General features: G+C 40.7%; 1 protein-coding gene across 1 annotated transcript in view; it reads right to left on the bottom strand.

The window, feature by feature from the left end:
- Nucleotides 1-20,391, bottom strand: part of BBS9 (Bardet-Biedl syndrome 9) — a 359,813-nt gene that overhangs the window by 179,351 nt on the left and 160,071 nt on the right. Inside the window, exons 13-16 of the mRNA XM_080930425.1 lie at nt 16,814-16,916; nt 14,920-15,024; nt 4,941-5,081; nt 1,012-1,107 (exon numbers count right to left, since the gene is read on the bottom strand). Of these exons, the coding sequence (XP_080786551.1) occupies nt 1,012-1,107; nt 4,941-5,081; nt 14,920-15,024; nt 16,814-16,916 (445 nt within the window). The remainder of the gene's footprint in view (nt 1-1,011; nt 1,108-4,940; nt 5,082-14,919; nt 15,025-16,813; nt 16,917-20,391) is intronic.

Here is a 20,391-nt window from a genome sequence, read left to right as displayed (position 1 = left end):
TTTTGTGTTCTCTGCTGGTGTCTGTGTTGGCTGCTTTCTTTGTTTGTCTGTGTGTTGTTCGCATGCTTGCTTTGTCAACACATTCTACAGTTACCTGAAAAGAGGAACCCCAGCTGAGAAAATCCCTTTACCCAGATGTTAGTAGGCAGGTCTAAGGGCATTTTCTTCACTAAGGATTAAGGAGGGAGGGCCTAGCCCACGAGGAACAGTGCCATCCCCTGGAAAGGTGGCCCAGAGTATATAATAAATCTAGCGGATCAAACCATGAGGAGCAACTCAGTAAGCAGCACTCCTCTGCGGCATCTGTTTCAATTCTGGCCTCAAGCATCCTGTCTCAAATTACTACATCCCTCGGAGACGGAGTACAACACTTTCCTTCCTAAATTCCTTCTGGTCATGATATTTTTAGCACAATAATAGAAACCCTAACTAAGAAAATGTAAAGTAGAAACATAAAGATAATAACAGATATCCATATAGCTGATAGGTGATAGATACATACAAATAGCTGAAAGATACATACGTAGATAGATGATAGATTGGTTAGATGACAGACAGACAGACAGACAGATGACAGACAGATTTTTTTTATAAGTTTCCTAAAGTGAAATATGTCTGAACTACAAGCATGAGGGAGCCTGAGGCAGAAGACTCACAAGTTCAAACACAGGATGAATTACATATGAACCCTGCCTCAAGAAACACCATAAATAAACATACCCATACACATGCCGAAAAGAAAGTTAATTCTAGTTTTTAAGACTTCTTGAAAACTAGATCGCTGTATATATATCTTAAAGCCATATAAAATTTTTAAGATTCCTTTCATCCCTAAAACCAAAACTGCACGTTTCTAACACAATTCAGTTTCACCACTCGCACACCCTATACGTGTGGCTCTTGTCTGTCACATACGGCCAAACATCACCTTCATCCTCTGCAATGCCCTTGGTGCAATACAGTGCCCTAAGCTGAACTTTCCAGCAACAGTAGCAGCGCAGTTTTACTTACGGGACGTTCTGGAGGCAAGAAGAGTCACTCGGGAGCCTCCTAGGAGACGGAAGCCCATTACATTCACTTGATCATCATCTGACGGGTTAGCAAAGTCTGCAAGGAAGGGATCATCCACATAATCACAAAGTAAGCACTGATTCTGAATAGAAAGCTTAGCTTCACACTGTTAATATTCAAAATGCATATGAACTACATTAGCTGAGCTCTACCCCAGCTTCCAAACACTCAAATTTCTACCTTATCACAACACTCTGGAATGATTTTGTTTTTATTTTTTTTTCCATAGTTGAGTCCAGGTGTGTGGCTGAAAAATCACAGGGTAAATTCTGGGGAAAAATCACTCTAGAAGGCAAAGGAAGGGTCTGGGGTTTGCGGACATCTAGGAACAGGTTGATCGACTTCAGAAGGATATCACTGGCCATGATGGTACATTGACTATCATCCCACAATCAGAGCAGGAACAACTCTGGTGTGAGGCCAGCCTAGGCTGTGGAGAGACTGTGTCCCCAGGGAGACAGGGAAAGACTGGATCAGCAGTAGCCACAGACAAAAGTACAGGAGTGTCAGAATAGATAACCAGGGTAAAACCAGAAGTATTTAAAAAGTTTGTGTTTATATTCATACCAAACCTAAAACAAAACAAAAAACGAATGGTCCCTATTGGAAGGTCCTAGAGAACTGATCACATTCACTCTATACTAAATAGAGACACTTTCCATATTATAAAGGTATGGAACTTCAATAACCCCAGTATAAATTATAATATTATTAAGCCCAAGCACAATGAATACATTCGCCCTTCACAGGTCATGAGTTCTTCTCATTTGCAGGTGACTCTGCTCAAAATGTTTAAGTTCACTGGGTTGAGGAAAATCATTTAATATAAAGTCTGACCATTGAAGAAGTCAATTTTACAACATATTTCAAACACTTTTAAGGTATTCTTAACCTTTAACCTACCAACTCCACTTTCATATCTTTATCCAAAAAATAGTCATAAATTTTACTTTTTGCAAGGACATTGTCACAAGAATATAACATAAACATCTAAAAATAGGATATGAGTCAGATTATTTCGCGGTGTCTATCTATAATGGAATACCATGCAACAATTAAAGTCCTGAATGAAAATATCTATGGTCTACAAACATGTTTCTAAACAATATGAAGAAAACTCTTTGGGGCAGTAAATGCTTATAAGCATTACTCTAGCTATATTAGGGGAAAGAAGAGAAATAGACATGCATTTCTGAACAGTAGAATTATCAGCAGGTTCCTTGTGTGGACTTATCTATCTTTCATAAACTTCCAAACTACTTGTGATAAAAGCTAAAATCATTTCACCTATGCCCTACATTTCTTCACAAAGAAGCAAAGAAGCAACTAGGGATAGATTGAAAGCCATTTCTTTGATATGAAGCTCATTAATCTGTTTCTTTAGGTAAGATGTGTAGACTTGAAATAGCCACTGTATCTAATGCCAACATAAAAGACCCTTTATACACAGATGCTGGTGTGAAGTCTACTTTAAGCAACTGCATGACGCCATGATAATGGAACGTGATGAATAATGAACATCATTCGTGCTCATTAAATTTAACATAAAAATGTATATTATGTGTATAAATCTTGAGGAGGATATTTTTTAATTTGTCACTGAGTGCTGTTTCTAAAGCAGTAAAATGCTGACAGGGTCTTATCCCTACCTTGTCACCACAACAGGCTCCAAGCCAGTAGCAAAATGGAATCCCACAAAGCTTGTTAAATACATAGTTTATGCTATATCTTCCCAAGATGAACTCTGGGTCAGGACCTACATTTGTACTCAGTCTCTAGCTGAGCTCATTCTACATCAATAAAAGTCAGCTCCTTGGAATTTAGCACTTAAACATTATCAACAGCACCAACAAATTGTTATTGTTCAGGATAATTTCCAACTATGTATCCATGGAAGTTCATTAAATCCAAAGAAATCATCAATTCATGCAAGGTGCTGCAAAGCGAGTGGCCATTACAATTTTACAGTCCATCTGTGTTACAAAAAGGAAGAGAGGAAGAGGAGGGATGGAGGAAGAAAATGGCAGGAGGCAAGCACAAATATGTGTATACAAGCTCGATTCAAAACTAACACTTGCATGATTTGCTTCAAAAATAAAGCACTTCCCTGTGGAGATTTTGTCTTCCACATTAACAAATAAATTAAGGTTTTAAAGCATGTCTGTTGGCTGGGAGTGGGGATGAACGCTTTTCAATTCCTGTACTCAGGAGGCAGAGGCAAATGGATCGCTCCAATTCTGAGCTCACAGGGCCAGCCTTCTCTACATGGTGAGTCCCAGGACAGCCAGAGCTACACAGTGAGACCTTGTCTCAAAATAAGCTCTACTCTTAATGGATAACAAATCAAAAACATTTTCTATAATAACACGAAGAAATGACTTACTACAAATTTCTCAAATTTTGTGGGAAACAGTCTGGATTCTAATTCCTACTCTTGAAACACCAAAGTGAGGACACATTCCATCGTAAACAAGGAGAATTCTAATAAAGTATGCTAGAAAGTTGTTCAACTCTAAGACTTGTTTCTTTTGATTCAGTGTCATTACTAAGAAGGGGATAGAGGAGTGGGAAAGGTTGTAGGGGCCTGAGGTGGTGCATGACTCCAAGGAACCAGTGTCGTCCAGACACAACAGGCCTGCTGTGCACATGAACTCACAGACTGTGGCAGCGTGCACCGGGCCAACACAGGCTCAAGACAGATGGGGTCCCAGTGCTGACAGGGGAAGTAGACAAGAGCTTCCACCCCAACCAAAAACGATCTGCAGCTTGTAACTGCTGACAATGACCATGCCCAGTACTCTGATGGACACAAGGCTAACTCTGTGGTAGTGGTTTCGTTGTTCTGTTTTTGGGTTTTTTGGGGGTTTTTTTTGGGGGGGGGTGGTTTCCAGGGGGAAGAAAGTAAGAATATCAAGATGCATGGTGGAGTGTTGGGAGGGATCAAGAAGAAAGTGAGAGACTAAAAAAATATGATCAAAATACATTGTTAGACAAAAGCTGTAATACAATAAGAAAAAGAAAGGCAAGATGGGCATTCCCAAACCTTGATTATAATGCTGTTAATCTAACCAATGCTGCAGCTCTTCTACTGGGGCATTACTACTCAAAGAAATAGCTATGGAAGCCCCCCCCCCCCATCACTGCAACCTTCTCTATGGCCCTCAAGCCCAAGAGAGGAATGTCCACTAAACAACCAGAGCTGTTTGTTCCTCCTCCACTGCTGTGGATAGAACAGCCGTGAGGAACAGCCATCCTTGAGACAACCCTCAGGAGCAAATATGAACAATATACTTAGAATGGGGTGTATCTGAAGCTCTACAACAGTGGTCCTCAACCTGTGAATGGAGACCCCTTTCCAGGAGGGGGGGGTCAAATGACCTTTCCATAGGGGTCGCCTACGGCCACTGGAAAACACAGCTATTTACATTAGAGTTTATAACTGTAACAAAATCACAGTCATGAAGTGGCAACAAAAACAACTTTAAATTTGGGGTCACCACAACATAAAGAACTCTACTGAAGGATTAAGACACATTACAAAGTTTGAGAACCATTATCTACAATAACACTGAACAATAAGTATTTCTATTTCAAGGCAAAACTTCCAATTTAGCAAGAAGCATTTGATGGTTTTATTTCTGAACACAAAAACAAAATAATGATTATAAAAATAGTAATAAAATAGAAAAGGTGCATCTCACCACCTTACTCACATAGACTGCTCACCTTTGAACGGGTGCATGAGACCAGACGGCACTTGAGTATCCTCACCGAACAGGTACTGATAATCCCCCTATTACCTGCCCCTGGAGGAGTCCGTGTGGAATCCCCGTTTCTGAGCTCACGGACAGATTATTTCAAAGTCCTACCTGGGAAGAGGCCGAGCAGACTAACAGGAGGTTTATTGGTGTCGATGGTTAGTTTGTGGCTTGCAGTTTTTGAAGGCTGACCGGGTACGCAGATTAGCTTCAGAGGAAGTCTGAATTTACATTGGATAACCCGAGGAATACCTGAAATAAAAAAAAAAAAAAATGTGGATCTGAATCTGACAAATAATTTGGGAAGAAGTAATGTGCGGTAGAAGCAGCTCTAGCAAGCTTGCCACCTGCCTCTCTGTTCAGCTTAAGTAACTCATATGCACTACCAGGGTTCAGATTCTTTCCAGTATGAAAAAGAGAGGGAAAGGAGGAGGGAGATGGAAAGGGGGAGGGGGAGGGAAAGGAGGAGGGGGAGGGAGAGGGAAAGGAGGAGTGGGAGGGAGAAAATGCAAGTATATGAAGAGAAATCAAAGGCATTATGCTGAGGGAGGCAAACCAGAAAGACAATCATCACGTTTTCTCCTGGCTGTGGCCTCTAACACCAAACCATTCGATGTGCGTACATCACCTGAAGTACCTCAGAGACAAGGAAAGGGGAAAGGCCATGGGGTACCCAGGGGAGCCTGGGGCTCTAGAAGAGGAAACAGCACAATACAGTCTCTACAAAGGGAGAAATGGGAAAAACACAAGGAAGACTTACCTGGGGGTGGGGGTAAGAGGAAGAGGAAAGGAGAATAAAAACCACTAAGGATGCTTGATAGAGCCATGGAGAATTTATCATTTTATGTCCAATTAAAAACATATATAATATATAAATGTATGTGTATGCATAAATACTTTTAATTGCAGTTACACCAGTTGTGATAACAAATGCTCACCACAAAACAGACTATCAAAAATCCAAGTGCCTGGTGTGGGAAACTTCCAAGTCATTGGTTACAGTACCCCCAGAAACCCACCCCCACAAAACATACAGTCTATTGGCCTTGCCCTGATTGGCTCCCAGACAGAGGGCTTGATAGAATCAAGCTGGAACTAGCATAGAAGGCTCGTCCCTGAGAACTGCTCTTGCAGTTTGGGAAAGAGCAATGCATGCTGCCAAGGGAGAAAAGCCAGCAAGACTCCTGCCATGGTCTAAGGCCTTAGGACCACAATGACCAGACTCAACTGATATTCTAAAAGAGACAATAGTGGTGCTTGGCTAATCAACAACCATTTAATTCGGTTTAAGGCCTGCTCAGTAGGAAGGAACTCATGTCTGGAACTATAAAATTAACCTGTGTCTCATAGGGCCTTGAAATCTGGAGAACCGGCAGCTGCCATGTTTCTAAACCAGCATAATCTGAAACCACACTGTAAATACTTCTCCTTCTATCCATGGGTGAGTGTAGCTCTCACCCCGCTCAATGATGCTTCCTTCTGCAGCAGAGGAAGACAATAACAAAAAGCCAAAGCTGTGAAAACACCAGAACAACTGAACACTGGGTACCTGTCCCCAGCTGATACGTGGGGACAATCCCTACATCTAAGACTTCATCAGGGAGGAGGAAGTGGAAAGACTGTGAGAGCCAAAGGACCAGGACATCTGCTGCATGACAATCTCTTTAAGAAGAGGAAACTGCGCTCTGAAAGACCCAACAAGCAGCTGAAAGAGTCAGATGCAAATATTTGTACCCAACCAATGGACAAAGCCAATGGACAACCCCTGTGGTTGAAAAGATGGAAGAAGCTAAGAAGGAGGGTGACCCTGTAGAAGGACCAGCAGTCTCAATTAACCTGGACCCCCAAGATCTCTCAGACACTGGATCACAACCAGGCAGCATACACAAGCTGATACGAGTCCCCCAACACACCCACAGCAGAGGATTCTCGGTTCTGGGTTCAGTCAGAGAAGATGCACCTAACCCTCAAAAGACTGGAGGTCCCAGGGAATTTAAAGGCCTGGTGGGGTGGGGGACATCCTCTTGGAGACAGGGATGGGCAGTGGAGGGGAGGTATGGGATGTGGAACAGTCAGAGGGTGGAACAGGATGGGGATAAAATCTGAAGTGTATAAAACAAAAGATTAAATAAAAATTTTAAAAAAGAATAAAAGAGGAAAACAAGCAGAGGGGGCAGGGAAGAGGCAGACCTGGGAGGAGGAGAGAGGTGAATATAATTAAAATGCCTTGCATAAAATTCTTAAGGAATTCATAAAAATGTATTTTGAAAAGAGTTAAAATGTGGATTCAAGGTCTGTCTTTTAAACACAGATCTTTAAAAGCAAGCCCGTTTGGAAAGCATAAGAATCACCCAGTTCCTCACACAATTCTTCAGTGTTTTCAAAGCCCAGCCTCAGCCTGTAGTATCAGTTGAAATAAGCCAAGATCACACACGCAGCTTCTGTGAACCCAGCACTACCATCTCAAACCCACCCACCACAGTAAATCCTTAGCTGTTTGTATCAAATCATATTAGCTATTCTATTCTTAATAAATTAAGCCTGTGAAAGTGCAGGAGTACAAAGTATATGAGCTCTTCTACAGTTCAGAACAATTTAAACATTGATATTGAAAATGTCATTTTTTAGTGGAATTAGGTCTCATCAAGAAATTAATTCACATTATAATTTTAATTTCTAACTTTTCAAGCCTAACCGTCTAACCATAAATGTTATCAGAACTTAAAACAGGTATAGTTAAGCAGGTAACTGAGATAAATGACAAAGTTGAATAACTTAATTTCAAAATTATTTTAAGTCACTGTTTTGTATTTTACAAAAGGATGAAACTAAACTTATAAGGTTACTTATAAAATCTAAGAATCAGAACTTTAACATTAAGCTTGCTCCCGTTTTATTCTGTGATTCTTATGGGAGCAAAGTTATGGCCATCTGTATGGGACACGGCACAGAAACGGAAAACTCCAAATTTCTCCTGTGCTTGGTGGGCTTGCACAATGATCTCTCCACTTCCCTGAAGCAGAATCAGTGGAGGCTTAAAAATAGCAAAGACAGAGGCAGTTAAAACACGGCTACGCGACCCAGGCAGGAGCACTGAAGTCAGAATTATGTTTCGTCAGATGACTGAGCCGTGTGGCTTAATCGCATTGAAAATGGACGTGCTTCTCTCCTTCCCTGCCAGGACAGCGAGGGCGGCACTGATGCTGAGCCTCCTGGTGGTAATTAAACGCTGTTTCGGATCCTGTGGAGCATTACCCATCATTCTCCTCGGTGTAACCTATTACCCATCAACAGTCACCTAGCTCAGATTTTGTTCCTAACCAACAGATGTTGAATTCACTTCTGGAATCCTAAATGCAAATTATAAGTGGGGCTTCTTCAGAGAGGTCCCTGAGTGTCACTTCCTGACGGTCTGTGAGGATGTTAGGGCCATATGCATTTGTACTTAATAATGGTGAAATGTTTTGAGTCAAAATATTGTGGTAACACGATCTAAGATACTTTCCAAGCCACGGCTGGCAATTCCACCACACATGTAAAAAAATTACAAAAAGCCCCTTTGCTAACTCTAAGAAAATTTCCATATATTACACACATCCTCGGGTTATGAAAATGAAGTCTTAAGCAGGATTCTATTCTAATGCGCAGGCTACAGCCCCAGCTGGAAGATACGGGGTGGAAAGGACAAAGATAGCTTCCATCTCTTTAGCTTGAAATGAATAGTGCGACAAAACTGTGTTACCTCTGACTGGTCTACACACAAAAGAAGCAATCGTAACCATGCCTTCAGCTAAATCCAAAGTTAATTGTTCAAATGAATTTTCTTCAGAACTTGAGTCCTAGGCTCTACACCATTTGTACATACACTTGTGATTTAACGGTTGGGAATGATCAACAACACTGCCTTTATACTAAACTAAAGAAACAGTAAGAATATGGGGGGTTCCGAAATGGAATGAACTAGAAAGATGGCTCTGTGCACTGGCTACTTCTTCCAGAGGGCCTGGCTTCAATTCCCAGCAGCCACACTAGAGTTTACCGCTGTCCGTAACTCTAGTCCCAGGGAGTCTGACACCCTTTCTGGTCTCTTCAGGTACTGCATGCATGTGGTGCACAGACATACACTGAGGCTCTTAAGACACTCATACATAAAACACAAAAATGAAAATATTTTTTAAAAATAAAAGAAATGAAAACATGCAGTCAGTACTAACTAGCTCGATCAGGAAGATACATTATAATAGAGTTCACGTGTCACTAGCAAAGGACAGTGTGACACTCCAGGGCACTGTCAGCAGAAGCTAGGGTGCGTAAAATGTCTCCAGAATTTGTTTGACTCTGGGAACTATGAGCCTGTTCCATAGGACATCTGGAAAACATTATTTGGGCCGTCCTGACACTCTTACTTAAGAAATTGATTATAGCTACTTTTTAAATAATAACAGCTTGAAATATTTTGCCACTAAGAAAAAAAAAAAGATTTTTTTTTTTTTTTTTTGAGAAACTAGTTGTGATGGTTTAATATACACTCAGCCTAGGGGGTGGCACTATTAAGAGGTGTGACCCTGTTAAGGTAGGTGTGTCACTGTGGGTGTGGGCTTTAAGACCTTCATCCTAGCTGCCTGAAAGTCAGTATTCAGCTAGCAGCCTTCAGATGAAGATGTAGAACTCTCAGTTTTTCCTGCACCATGCCTGCCTGGACACTGCCATGTTCCCACCTTGATGATAATGGACTTAACCTCTGACCTGTAAGCCAGCCCCAGTTAAATGTTGTCCTTATAGGACATGGTGTCTGTTCACAGCAGTAAAACACTAAGACATGCTGACAGAAGAAAATTAGAATGCTGCTACTGTGTAGCACCACAGTCCAAGCAAAGCCACACGCACACAGACACGCACACAGTCACGCACGATAATAATCTTTGGTGCTCAGTCAGACAGGAAGATGATCAGAGGAGCACTTCCCCTGAGATACACAATCCAGCTCCCAGTTAAGTATTCTTCAGGCTGTAACTACATCAAAGAATCTGGAGCTAAAGACTCACAGAGGTGAGTGTGTGTGTGTGTGTGTGTGTGTGTGTGTGTGTGTGTGTGTGTGTACATGCTTGTAATAGAGAAGAAAGTTGGGGCTGGAGAGCCAGCTCTGAGGCTAAAGGACTTGCTGCTCTCCCAGAGGACCCGCGCTTTGCTTCCAGCAGTGACATGAGTCACCCTCTGCTGCTCCAGTTGCTGGGGACAGGGTGAGCTCTTCTTCTGGCCTCCCTGGGCACTAGGCAAGGACATACTTACAGACAGGAAAAAACAATACCATAAAATAAACTTCTCCTAAGGAAAGAATTAGATGCACTACTCTAACCCCAGCCCTTAGAACTCAGAGGTAGAAGGATAAAAAGTCTAAGGTCATCCTTAGTTTCATAGCAACTTTGAGACTAGCCTGGGCTACATGAAACCTTGCTTCAAGAAAAAGAGAGATATTAAAACAAAGATATTTTCAGTGTTGTTCTTGGAACAGTTCTGATTCTGGTTAAATAAGACTAATTGGCCCTAAGTCTGTACCATCAGGGACACTTCCTCTATGTTGCTGGGGAAACTGTCAGGAAAGTTCAGCTGATTCAGCTCTGGAATTTAAGCTGGGAGAACAGAAATGTTCATCACTCATTGGACTGTGATAACAATCTAGTCATTCATCAATCTGACTTTGCTACACAGCATTTTGAATCTTTGAGCAAATATAATCACCTCTCTTTCATAGGCTTCCCTTCCCATAACCCTCTTGAGGAAATGGATAGTAGCAACTACTACAATGTAATTAATCACAAAATCATTTATCAACCACAGAGAAATTTTATATCAAAACCACTCCTGAATGAACATTTTTTTCCAATATAAGGATTGTAATTACACTTGGCATGCACACCAGTCCAGGACCACTTTCAAATAGGAAGCCAAAATGTGCTTAAAAAAGAAAAAGATAACAGGCAGTATGTATGAGTCTGTTTCTGTGTGTGTCTGTGTGTTTCTGTATGTCTGTGTGTTTCTGTGTCTGTGTGTTTCTGTGTGTGTGTTTCTGTGTGTATGTCTGTGTATGTGTCTGTGTATGTATCTGTGTATGTACCTATGTCTATACATATATAGGAGGAAGACGGCCATATCTATACATTATGCTTCTATAGACTATCTGCAAAGTCTTTCTGAAGGTGCTAATTTCTTACTGCAAACAAGAAGCCCCAAAGCAGAGGCCATGTGTGGTAGCCAGGACTTCCTGAACCCCATCAGGAGTGACCGGCGACATATCATGCTTTGTCTGCAACCACGTTTCACTCTGCCCGTGGAATGAACTTCACTGCAGAAAAGAGAGAGGCTAACTCCTGTGGGACCACAGAAAGGCTCACTTCCTGCTTCTCTGACGAGGGAGAGCAGAACTACTTGTCTGCAGCAGAGCCTGAACAGACCAAGACACGGGCATGGATCTGCCTGGGGGTGGAAGTCTGGGCGGCAGGAGACTAGAGGTTTCACTTCTAGATACAGTTGGAAATTTCAAGTCCACTCCCTCATGTCTAATGATAGTTTAAGGCACATCAAAAATTATTTTAAATTATTGGTACCCTTATATTGAAATATTGAAATTTCCATGTTTTATATTTCTGGCACGGTCTGAGCTGAACTTATGATAAAGGGGTTAAATATCTTTCAGCAACAAACTTTACTGACTCTTTTAAACTTAACTGCTTGAAGGATGTGGTAGTTCACAAAACTTAAAGTAAAACTGTACCGGCTACACTCACTGTTGAGAAGTAGAATTTAAGTAATATTAGTTTTTTGTCAACTAAATTTTATCAAGTAAGTTTCATATTACTAAACTACATATCTACACTATTACTGATTAAGACATTTCTAGAGAGACAGGGCCATCTAGAGAGACAGGGCCATCTAGAGAGACAGGGCCATCTAGAGAGACAGGGCCATCTAGAGAGACAGGGCCATCTAGAGAGACAGGGCCATCTAGAGAGACAGGGCCATCTAGAGAGACAGGGCCATCTAGAGAGACAGGGCCATCTAGAGAGACGCTATCTCAAAATAAAAGAAAAAAAGGGAAAAGGGGAGAAAAGATTGTGTGAGCAAACACTGCAGATTTTTTCCCCTAATTTTTATTGGTTATTTATTTATTTACACTACAAATGTTATCCTCTTCCCGGTTTGGTTTCCCCTCCACAAACCCCCTGTCCCACTGCAGGGTTAACAGTGGTTTAGTGATCTCTATAATTAATACAAGTTGGTGAATACTATTATCTAAAAGTTGTCTTAATGAGGTATCGTTAATAAAGATACCTGATGGGTTAGGTCTACATATCTAAAGGGAAACATACATTAGGAGATACTTGAACGCCTATTGTGTACCAGACACTGTGCAACTCAAAGACGAGTCACGCATTTCTATCCTTAAGGCTATTAGGAAACCTAGGAAGCAAACTTAAACTGAGCACAGTCAGGCCTGCATGTCCTGTGGCAAAGTGACCTACAGCACTGAGCAGGCAAGCTCCCCTCGGCCAGACCAGTCCAGAACTTCTGGACGAGGCAAGGCACAGTTGTATAGAAGTGCACACAGCATTCTTACCTGACACAAAGGTCGGTCTGTTTGAGCACATAAAATATTTAAAATTAGCCAACATGTATTTTTTTAATTCTTTCTTCTTGAATTGCGGTAAAATAATATAATACTGAGCATGTGCTAACGACCTGAGCAAAAATCTGCCAATGTTTCTGATGTTCCTCAAAAAAGGCACTCTGGGTCTGGAGTGATGGCTCAGCAGTTAAGACAAGCTGCTCTTCCCAAAGACACAGGCTAAGTTCCCCACTCCAGGCAGTTCACACCTACCTAAGGGCAGCTCCAAGGAATGCAAGTCCTCTTGTGGACTCCCGAGTTCCTGCACTCACACATGCACAGACACCCACCAACCCCACAGACACATATTCATACATAGTTAAGAATGAAGTGGATCTTTTTAAAAGTCATTCTATTCTTAACCTTCACCTCAGATGAAATGATAACCCTGTAAAAACAGGCACACTGCCCTTCACAGCAAGACTACAACACTACATCGAACTGAAGGAGCCTGTTATGGCATAAATGGGTTCGTTTGTGGTATGATGCCCGTTGAGTTTAACAATAAATTTTAGCCTGGAAATTCATGCTTCCTTTGTCTTTTAACTTACCATCAGGATTCCGATCTATCCATTAGAAGCAATGCAAAAGAGGGGGCGGGGAGAGAAGGAACACAAACTAATTATCTGTGGCAAAGCTGCAATACAAGTTTGATACACATCTGTTTGAAATACAATTTAAACTTTCAAGAATTCTACCACACTTCTCTCTGAGAAAACAAAAGCCCTATGTGAAGAGCAACCCCTCAAGTAAATAAAATTCAACAGTGTGTTTATTTATACCTCTGTTCTCAAGACTCTATGAGAATGTTACTTGAGTGTAAATATGCTTTTAAAGAAGAATTCAGTATGGGACTGACATGAAAAATGTGAGTGAAAGCCAAGTGTTAGGATTTCCAGATGGAGCTCTCCAAAAACTAGAGGACACACTGCTCTAGAATATGTTCATTTGGGTTGAGAGGCTTGTCTTTGCTCTTATTTCATATACTTTTAATGTTAATTTATAATTAACTTTGAACCAAATAGTCTCTAGGCCTCTGCTTTGCCCATAATTTATGATATTTTAAATTCTATGCATAAGAAAATGTAATCATAAGCCACCAGGCTACTGGCTGGAGACACAGGATTAAAATGCATTTTCAATGTTCTGTCCACAAGGTATTAACCATTTCTTTTTCAATTTACTTCTAACTAGGATCACTACTTATCCTTGAATATTAATGAATATGCAAATGAAGACATATGACATCTCTGTAACTGATCAATGCAGTAACTGATTACTCTGAGGCTCAGGTAGAGGACTGACAGGCAGCAGCCAAACAGTTCTCACTTATATCAGTCAGAGCTCAAAAAAAAAAAATCATAGTCAGAACCTCAGCAGGCTCAGAAATCATCAACCCTTTATCGAGTTTTCACTTTTCATGAGATCAAAGGTAGCCCCGATTTGAACATTTGAGTAACAAATAAAGTGATTGCTTCCGGGTAAAATAAAATATTGAGACCACTTAAATCTAACTCACTCTCAAAGCAGATAAAACTAGAGTTTTAAAACATACACCTAAGTTAGAAAATAATATCAGAGCATCAATAATTGCCAATGAATAAACAAAGAAAAAATAGAGAGATGGGGGAAACCAAGTTGGTTTCCTCTTTTATTAACAATATGCCTTCTTAACTGGAAAAGTATTCCTTAAAAGAAAAGTGTCTGAAATGGTTTCAAAACACAAATAGGAAATTGCCTCAACAGATGACTTCCAGCTATGCTACATTAAGATGACAATGTTACCTTCCTCCACCAAAACACTTTCCAACCTGTTCCCACTGAACTGATATTCTAACCACTGTTCCTGTGACATAATTACCACAGGAAAGGCAAAGATCATCAAGCCAAGACCTACCAAGTTCAAAGTTGTAACAAGCGAATCCCTCCTAGACTAGAGACAGCCTAACAACACCTAAGTACAATCTAATGTTTGTAATATCTAATATTTGCATGCTAATTTAAAAAAAAAAACACTGACTTGAACTCTAGATGAAAATGTTACAGATTTGTTCTTAAATACTCTGACATGGAAGGTGGGGAGTTTTGTTTAGTAGTGTGACTACTATCTAAGCTGGAATAGTGATTTGATGTTACAGTAACCTATGTTTTCTCACTAACTCATATTAGGTTTTATACTTAAAATAAATGAAGTCTGATCTAGAGAACATTTTTCTAGTGCTATAAAAATACACCATTCTTGTTACTGAGTGAAAGGAGACGACCATACACACAGAAACCAGGTGAGCACACGTGCCAGTACCATAGTCCCTGAGAGTATCCCCAACAACCATTAACAGTAGAAAGGAACATCCCTAACACAGCCACTTAAATTACAGCTGCAATAATGGAAACTCTGTTTTTAAAGTTGCAAATCACCATGGTTACCTGTTGGTCTGAAGTATGAAACAACAGCATTCCCTTCTAATTCTGATGGTGTGTAACTTTTCTTCAGGTACACAGAAAATGCTACTTTGCTGGTCATATCTGGTACTGCAGGGAACAGAAAAGTAATGCACGTTACACAATGGGGAAATTATTAACAAAACTTTGTGCAGCATTTACTGTATGTCAGGTATCTCAGTGAGCACTCTGAGCAGCCTCTTACACAATCACCACAGAGATGCTGTGAGGTAGGTAGACGCCATGATCACCTCCTCTGTTTAACTTGGAAGGGACCAGACTACAGAGGTAGAAGCCAAGGTTGCAACACTGTCATAGGCCAGGAACTGACCACACACATGGTTTCTGGTGCTCCTCAATCCTGCATCTCTTTACTGAGTCAACAGGCAGAGAAAACAGGGACAACGCAAAGACATCAGAAAGTCTGTGGTAGCTAGAGCAAAATCTGAATGAGATTAGATGCAGATGAGACGCTAATGTCACTGGAGGTGGACAATCCTGCTGTCCTGGGTTGGAGTATGGGCTTCCAACCTCTACAAAGAGCCTCTGGAGTTTAACTAGAACAATTCTTCAGAATATTTTAGAGAGATTAACAGGACAAGAAGGCTCAGAAGGTAAAGGCACCTGCTGCCAAGCCCAAAAACTTAGTTCTAACTCCAGGGCTTACATGGTAGAAGGAAAGAACTTACTCTTGTAAGTTGTCCTTCAAACTATGGCAAGTGCCTATCCACATGTATATTTATGTGTACACAGAAACACAAAATAAATGTTAAAAATTAAAATAAGACTGTGAAAATAAAAACGTAAAAATAAAAAAAATTAAAACTTGTAAAGAAAGACAAATTGGAAATATTGTTTAAAATAGAAAAAGACCAGACATGGAGAAATACACTTTGAATCCCAGTATTCTAAGAGTTCAAGGGCAGCATGATCTATACTTAGTTCTAGGACAGCCAGAGCTATGCAAAAAGAACTGTCTCAAAATAAAGCAAGAAAGAAAGAAAGGAAGGAAAGGAGGGAGGAAGAAACAGAGAGGGAGAATTTTAAAGTTAACCAAGGCATCATGTTAACTGAACTAATAGCAACTAACAACTTTAAGTATTTCAAATGGGATTCTATACAAAACCCTTAATAATTGCCATTTTATGACATGTTTACTACCTTATACCTTACCATATTTTTATATAGTTTCATTTGCTAATTAAACCTTAAAAAGAATTCTGTCAAATGTTATTATCCTCTGTTTACCTGTTAAAATAGCTACTAAAATAGTTCACCCAAATCATGCATCAAGTAGTGGAGGAGACAGAATTCAAACTTGGGCCAAATCCCAAGCCAGGGTTCTATCCTCAGCTGTTACTGGCCACTAGAGAAACACCGTGTAAGAAAGACTTCCGGGCTGTGGACCTAACTCAGCTGATACAGTTCTTACGTAGTATACATGAAACTTCAATCCCTAGCAACACACACACACACACACACACACACACACACACACACACACACACACACAAGGAGAGAGAGAGAGACAGAGAGAGACAGAGAGACAGGGAGAGACAGAGAGAGACAGAGAGACAGAGAGACACAGAGAGAGACAGACAGACAGACAGACAGACAGAGAAAGAGAGAGAGAGAGAGAGAGAGAGAGAGAGCCTTCCAAATTATAGTATTTGAATACAATAATAGACACAGCTAGTTAAGGAATTTACTTAGAAACAACCCTACTTAATACGTGGAGAAGAAACAGCAGTGAAACAATGCCAGCCATTGCCCAGAAAGATGTCAGAGCTGCTATTTAGAAAAAAAAATACAGCCATGAAATAAGAACACTGTTAAATCTCACACCACAACAAGCAACAGGACAAAACAAAAAGCTTACCTGTAAAGTCAAAGGTAAACTGATCACAAGTCAGTTGTAACGGTGGCTGCACGTAGACTGACAGTTTGACCTTCTGCAACACCACCTGATTCTGCAGGGTAATCTAAAGACACACAAATTATTAATAATATACCATTTCACCTTATTCAAATCGACAGACTACTAAAAGCAACTGAAAATCGTTAACAAATAAATTAGGAAAGCAGTAAAACACAGTAGTCATTGTACAGAAGTTCCCAGCAGAACATTCATACTAGCCAGAGTAGAAATAAGACAAATGTTCATCTTGGCGGACAAACAAAGCGGGGTCTATACCACAAAATATCATTCAGCAAAAAGAAATGAGGCTGACACACAAACTATGAAAAATATTACACTACGTTAAAAAAAGACTAATCACAAAGAATCACATCGAGTATAATTCTATTTACATAAAATGCACAGACTCCTTCCCCTGAAAAGCCCAGGAACCACCTTAGAAGAGGGATTAGAAATACTTTAAAGCCAAGGCTGGGAGACTGGGATCAAAACAGTGACTTTGGACACGGCTGGACCACTGCGCCCATGACCTCATGGCAGCCGCGGTTGGCTGCCGGATACCTGACTAAGATCAAGCCAGTCAGCAATCCAACATGGCAGAGAAAGGACTCCTAGGCTTCAGCCCTGCTGAGCAGAAACTGACAGTTGATGACATCTAAGGCAGGGAGAGACAGGCTTTTCTAGGGGGATAGTTTGACTACACCCCTCTGGATGGCCTCATACCATGAATATATATGGTCAGCGTAAACTAAACTCACTGATTTATGAAAAATAAAGACAACAGAAATTGTGGTTGGGCGATGGATCAGGAAGGAGTTAAAAAGGATGAGAGGTGAATACAGTCAACTAGACTGTATGAAATTCTCCAAGTATTATAATGAAAATTTATCTCTGTGTTACACAGAGGAAACCTATCTTGAAATGCCCCCAAGAAAAACTTCTTATTTAAATTTTCAATAGAGTAAATAGGACAGGCACCTCTGTGAAAATCATATAAACTGGCAGCTGCTCCAAAATAAAAGAGATAAAGAAAGACAATTAAATGGCTATTATCATTGATTTTAAGGGAATGCAAAGATGCTACTAATCATTGTGAGCCGCTTCAGTACACGAAGTGACTCGTCAGTGTCAGAGCGAGCAGCTTCTCATCTGACTGAAGAACTAGCTGCCTGAGGTAGAGACGTGTTCGTTCTCTCCTTAAACACACGTGTACTGCTGTGGATTACTTATCCAGTGTCAGTGTGCTTATCTTTACAAAGGGCAATTACTCTATGACGGTCCCCTCACTTATATGGAGTCACAGCTCTGGGACGTATCAAAGCTCTGCACTTTCTTCTGTAGCCAATCACAGAAATACAACGTAAGCAGTCCGAGACAACATCAAAGGAGGTGTTAACAACTACTGTCCTGAGAGATCCAAGTTCCAAATCCTTCCCCCGTAAGAACCAAATGTAAGGTCTGTGGGATACAGTTTTCCTGGAAGCTGGGGGATGCAGATACAGGATGCTGGGCTGTCTCACTCTCTCCTGAAGAGGAGTATCCGTAGCAACATCAGACTGAGCATCTTCACAGGGGTGCATTTCCACAGTGTCTAGCTGCCTGGCACGGGACATCTCGTCTCTGTGGTTTTGATTTCCTAAAGGTTCCAGCCTCTTGAACTGTCTGTGTCATATGACTTTGTCTAACTATTAACAGATAGCCAATGAGCACTCCAGACAGGGTCCCTCAGAATCTCTAGAGGCAGATGCCCGTTCGGAGAGTTTTACACCTCCTCAGGTGATCCTCATTTACAACCTGGAATCAGCAGTTGGTTGAAAATGAGCCTTCTTGGGGCTGGAGAAATGGCTCAGTGGTCAAGAGCACTGACTGCTCTTCCAGAGGTCCCGAGTTCAAATCCCAGCAACCACATGGTGACTCACAACCACCTGTAATGAAATCTGATGCCCTCTTCTGGGTGTGTCTGAGGACAGCTACACTGTACTTATAATAAATAAATATTTAAAAAAAAAAGAAAATGAGCCTTCTATGAGCTTCCTTTGTACGGAGCAGTTCAAAGGTTATGAGATGCTATTACATGAGGTAGCCACTTACACGACTAACCGACATCGTGCAATTATGTCTTTATTATGAGGAAGCCTAGTTTTGATCTTAAGTAAAATGAATGTGCCATCTGTCTCTCAGTTATACATATTAATATAAAGTATACAGAAATGTATAATTGACCTGCAAACATTATAGATGTACATGTAAAGTCAATAAATGTTATATATTGATTCTAAGTGATGTATTCTAGACAACCTAAAAATAATCTAAACAAAAATATTTTGAGATTAAAAAAAGAAATGTTTTTAAGAGAAAATTGGTGAAACAAATACATACAGCAAACAGCACAAAATCAATGTGTCCTTAGATTTTACTGTAAAATCCTACTAATACACATGGAACCTGGTACTCCAAAAACAGAACTTTCCTGATAACATCTGGCCATTTGGACAAGGTGATTGGGTCAAGATAAATAAATGCTGTCGAAAGGGACACACAAGCCTCTTTCGGGCAGCTACCTGGGCCCATAAATTAATAGGACACAAACAAGTATTTTTCTATTAACAATAAGATAATGTTATCTGTATCCATATAATTAAATATAATACTCGCAGTGGCTTTCTATACTTATCAAGCATGCTCATGAGTGACTTCTGTGTCTCATCTCACAGCATCCCCAAACCCTGTGAAATGGATATCTGGCATCCCTGAATCAGAGAGCCAGAGCTCAGAGAGCCGAGGACCTCCTCCTGAAACCACCAACTGAAGGGGAGAGAATTGTAACTCAACTGCTGTTGGCCAAAGCCTGGGGTGCAGGCCTTTGCACGCAGTGTTTAAGTCACCAGTAACTTCACAAAGGGTTCCCTGTTCTATGCTTTAGAACTGAGGTTCAGAGAGAGTAAACATGTTCAACTCTGTGAGGCAGTGGGCACTAGAGAGCTGAAAACCGCCTCAGGAGCATCCTGTAAGCAGGAGAAGGAAAACTCCCTACAATAATAACAAACTGCTTGAAAGAGGCAGACATCCTGACTCCCCCAGCATAATGATGGCTGCCTAGACACAATCACACAGTCTCACATTGTTGCAGGAAGGGTGTGCATGTGGGTTTAGATGAACAAACATGATAGCTCCCACGTCAGATTTATTGAATCCAACAATGGTCTAGGCGCTTTCAAAGCACAAATCAAAGAGATATGACAAAAATAACTACAGTAACAAAGAATAGTTGTTTTTGAGCCAAAAAGTGAATTAAAGACTTGGCTAAATCATAAACCTCGTATTTTAAAGGGAAAGTAATTGTAGAATATTAAGGAGAAAATATAAAATGTTAATGCAAGAATTTTCCATGCCATTTTCTGATTCTAAAGGAATAAAATATAATCCCTAGGAAATATAATACCAAGTGTTTACCCTAGGTATATAAACATGAGCGCCAGGCCAGGTACGGGCGAGTGCCCTGCCTGTCGCCGGAACAGATGGTCATGCATCACGCTCAC

This window comes from Micromys minutus, assembly GCF_963924665.1.
Source record: "Micromys minutus genome assembly, chromosome: 16".
NCBI lineage: Eukaryota > Metazoa > Chordata > Mammalia > Rodentia > Muridae > Micromys > Micromys minutus.
Note: the sequence above shows the minus strand (reverse complement) of the source record. Positions and strands in the feature narration are given on the sequence as shown.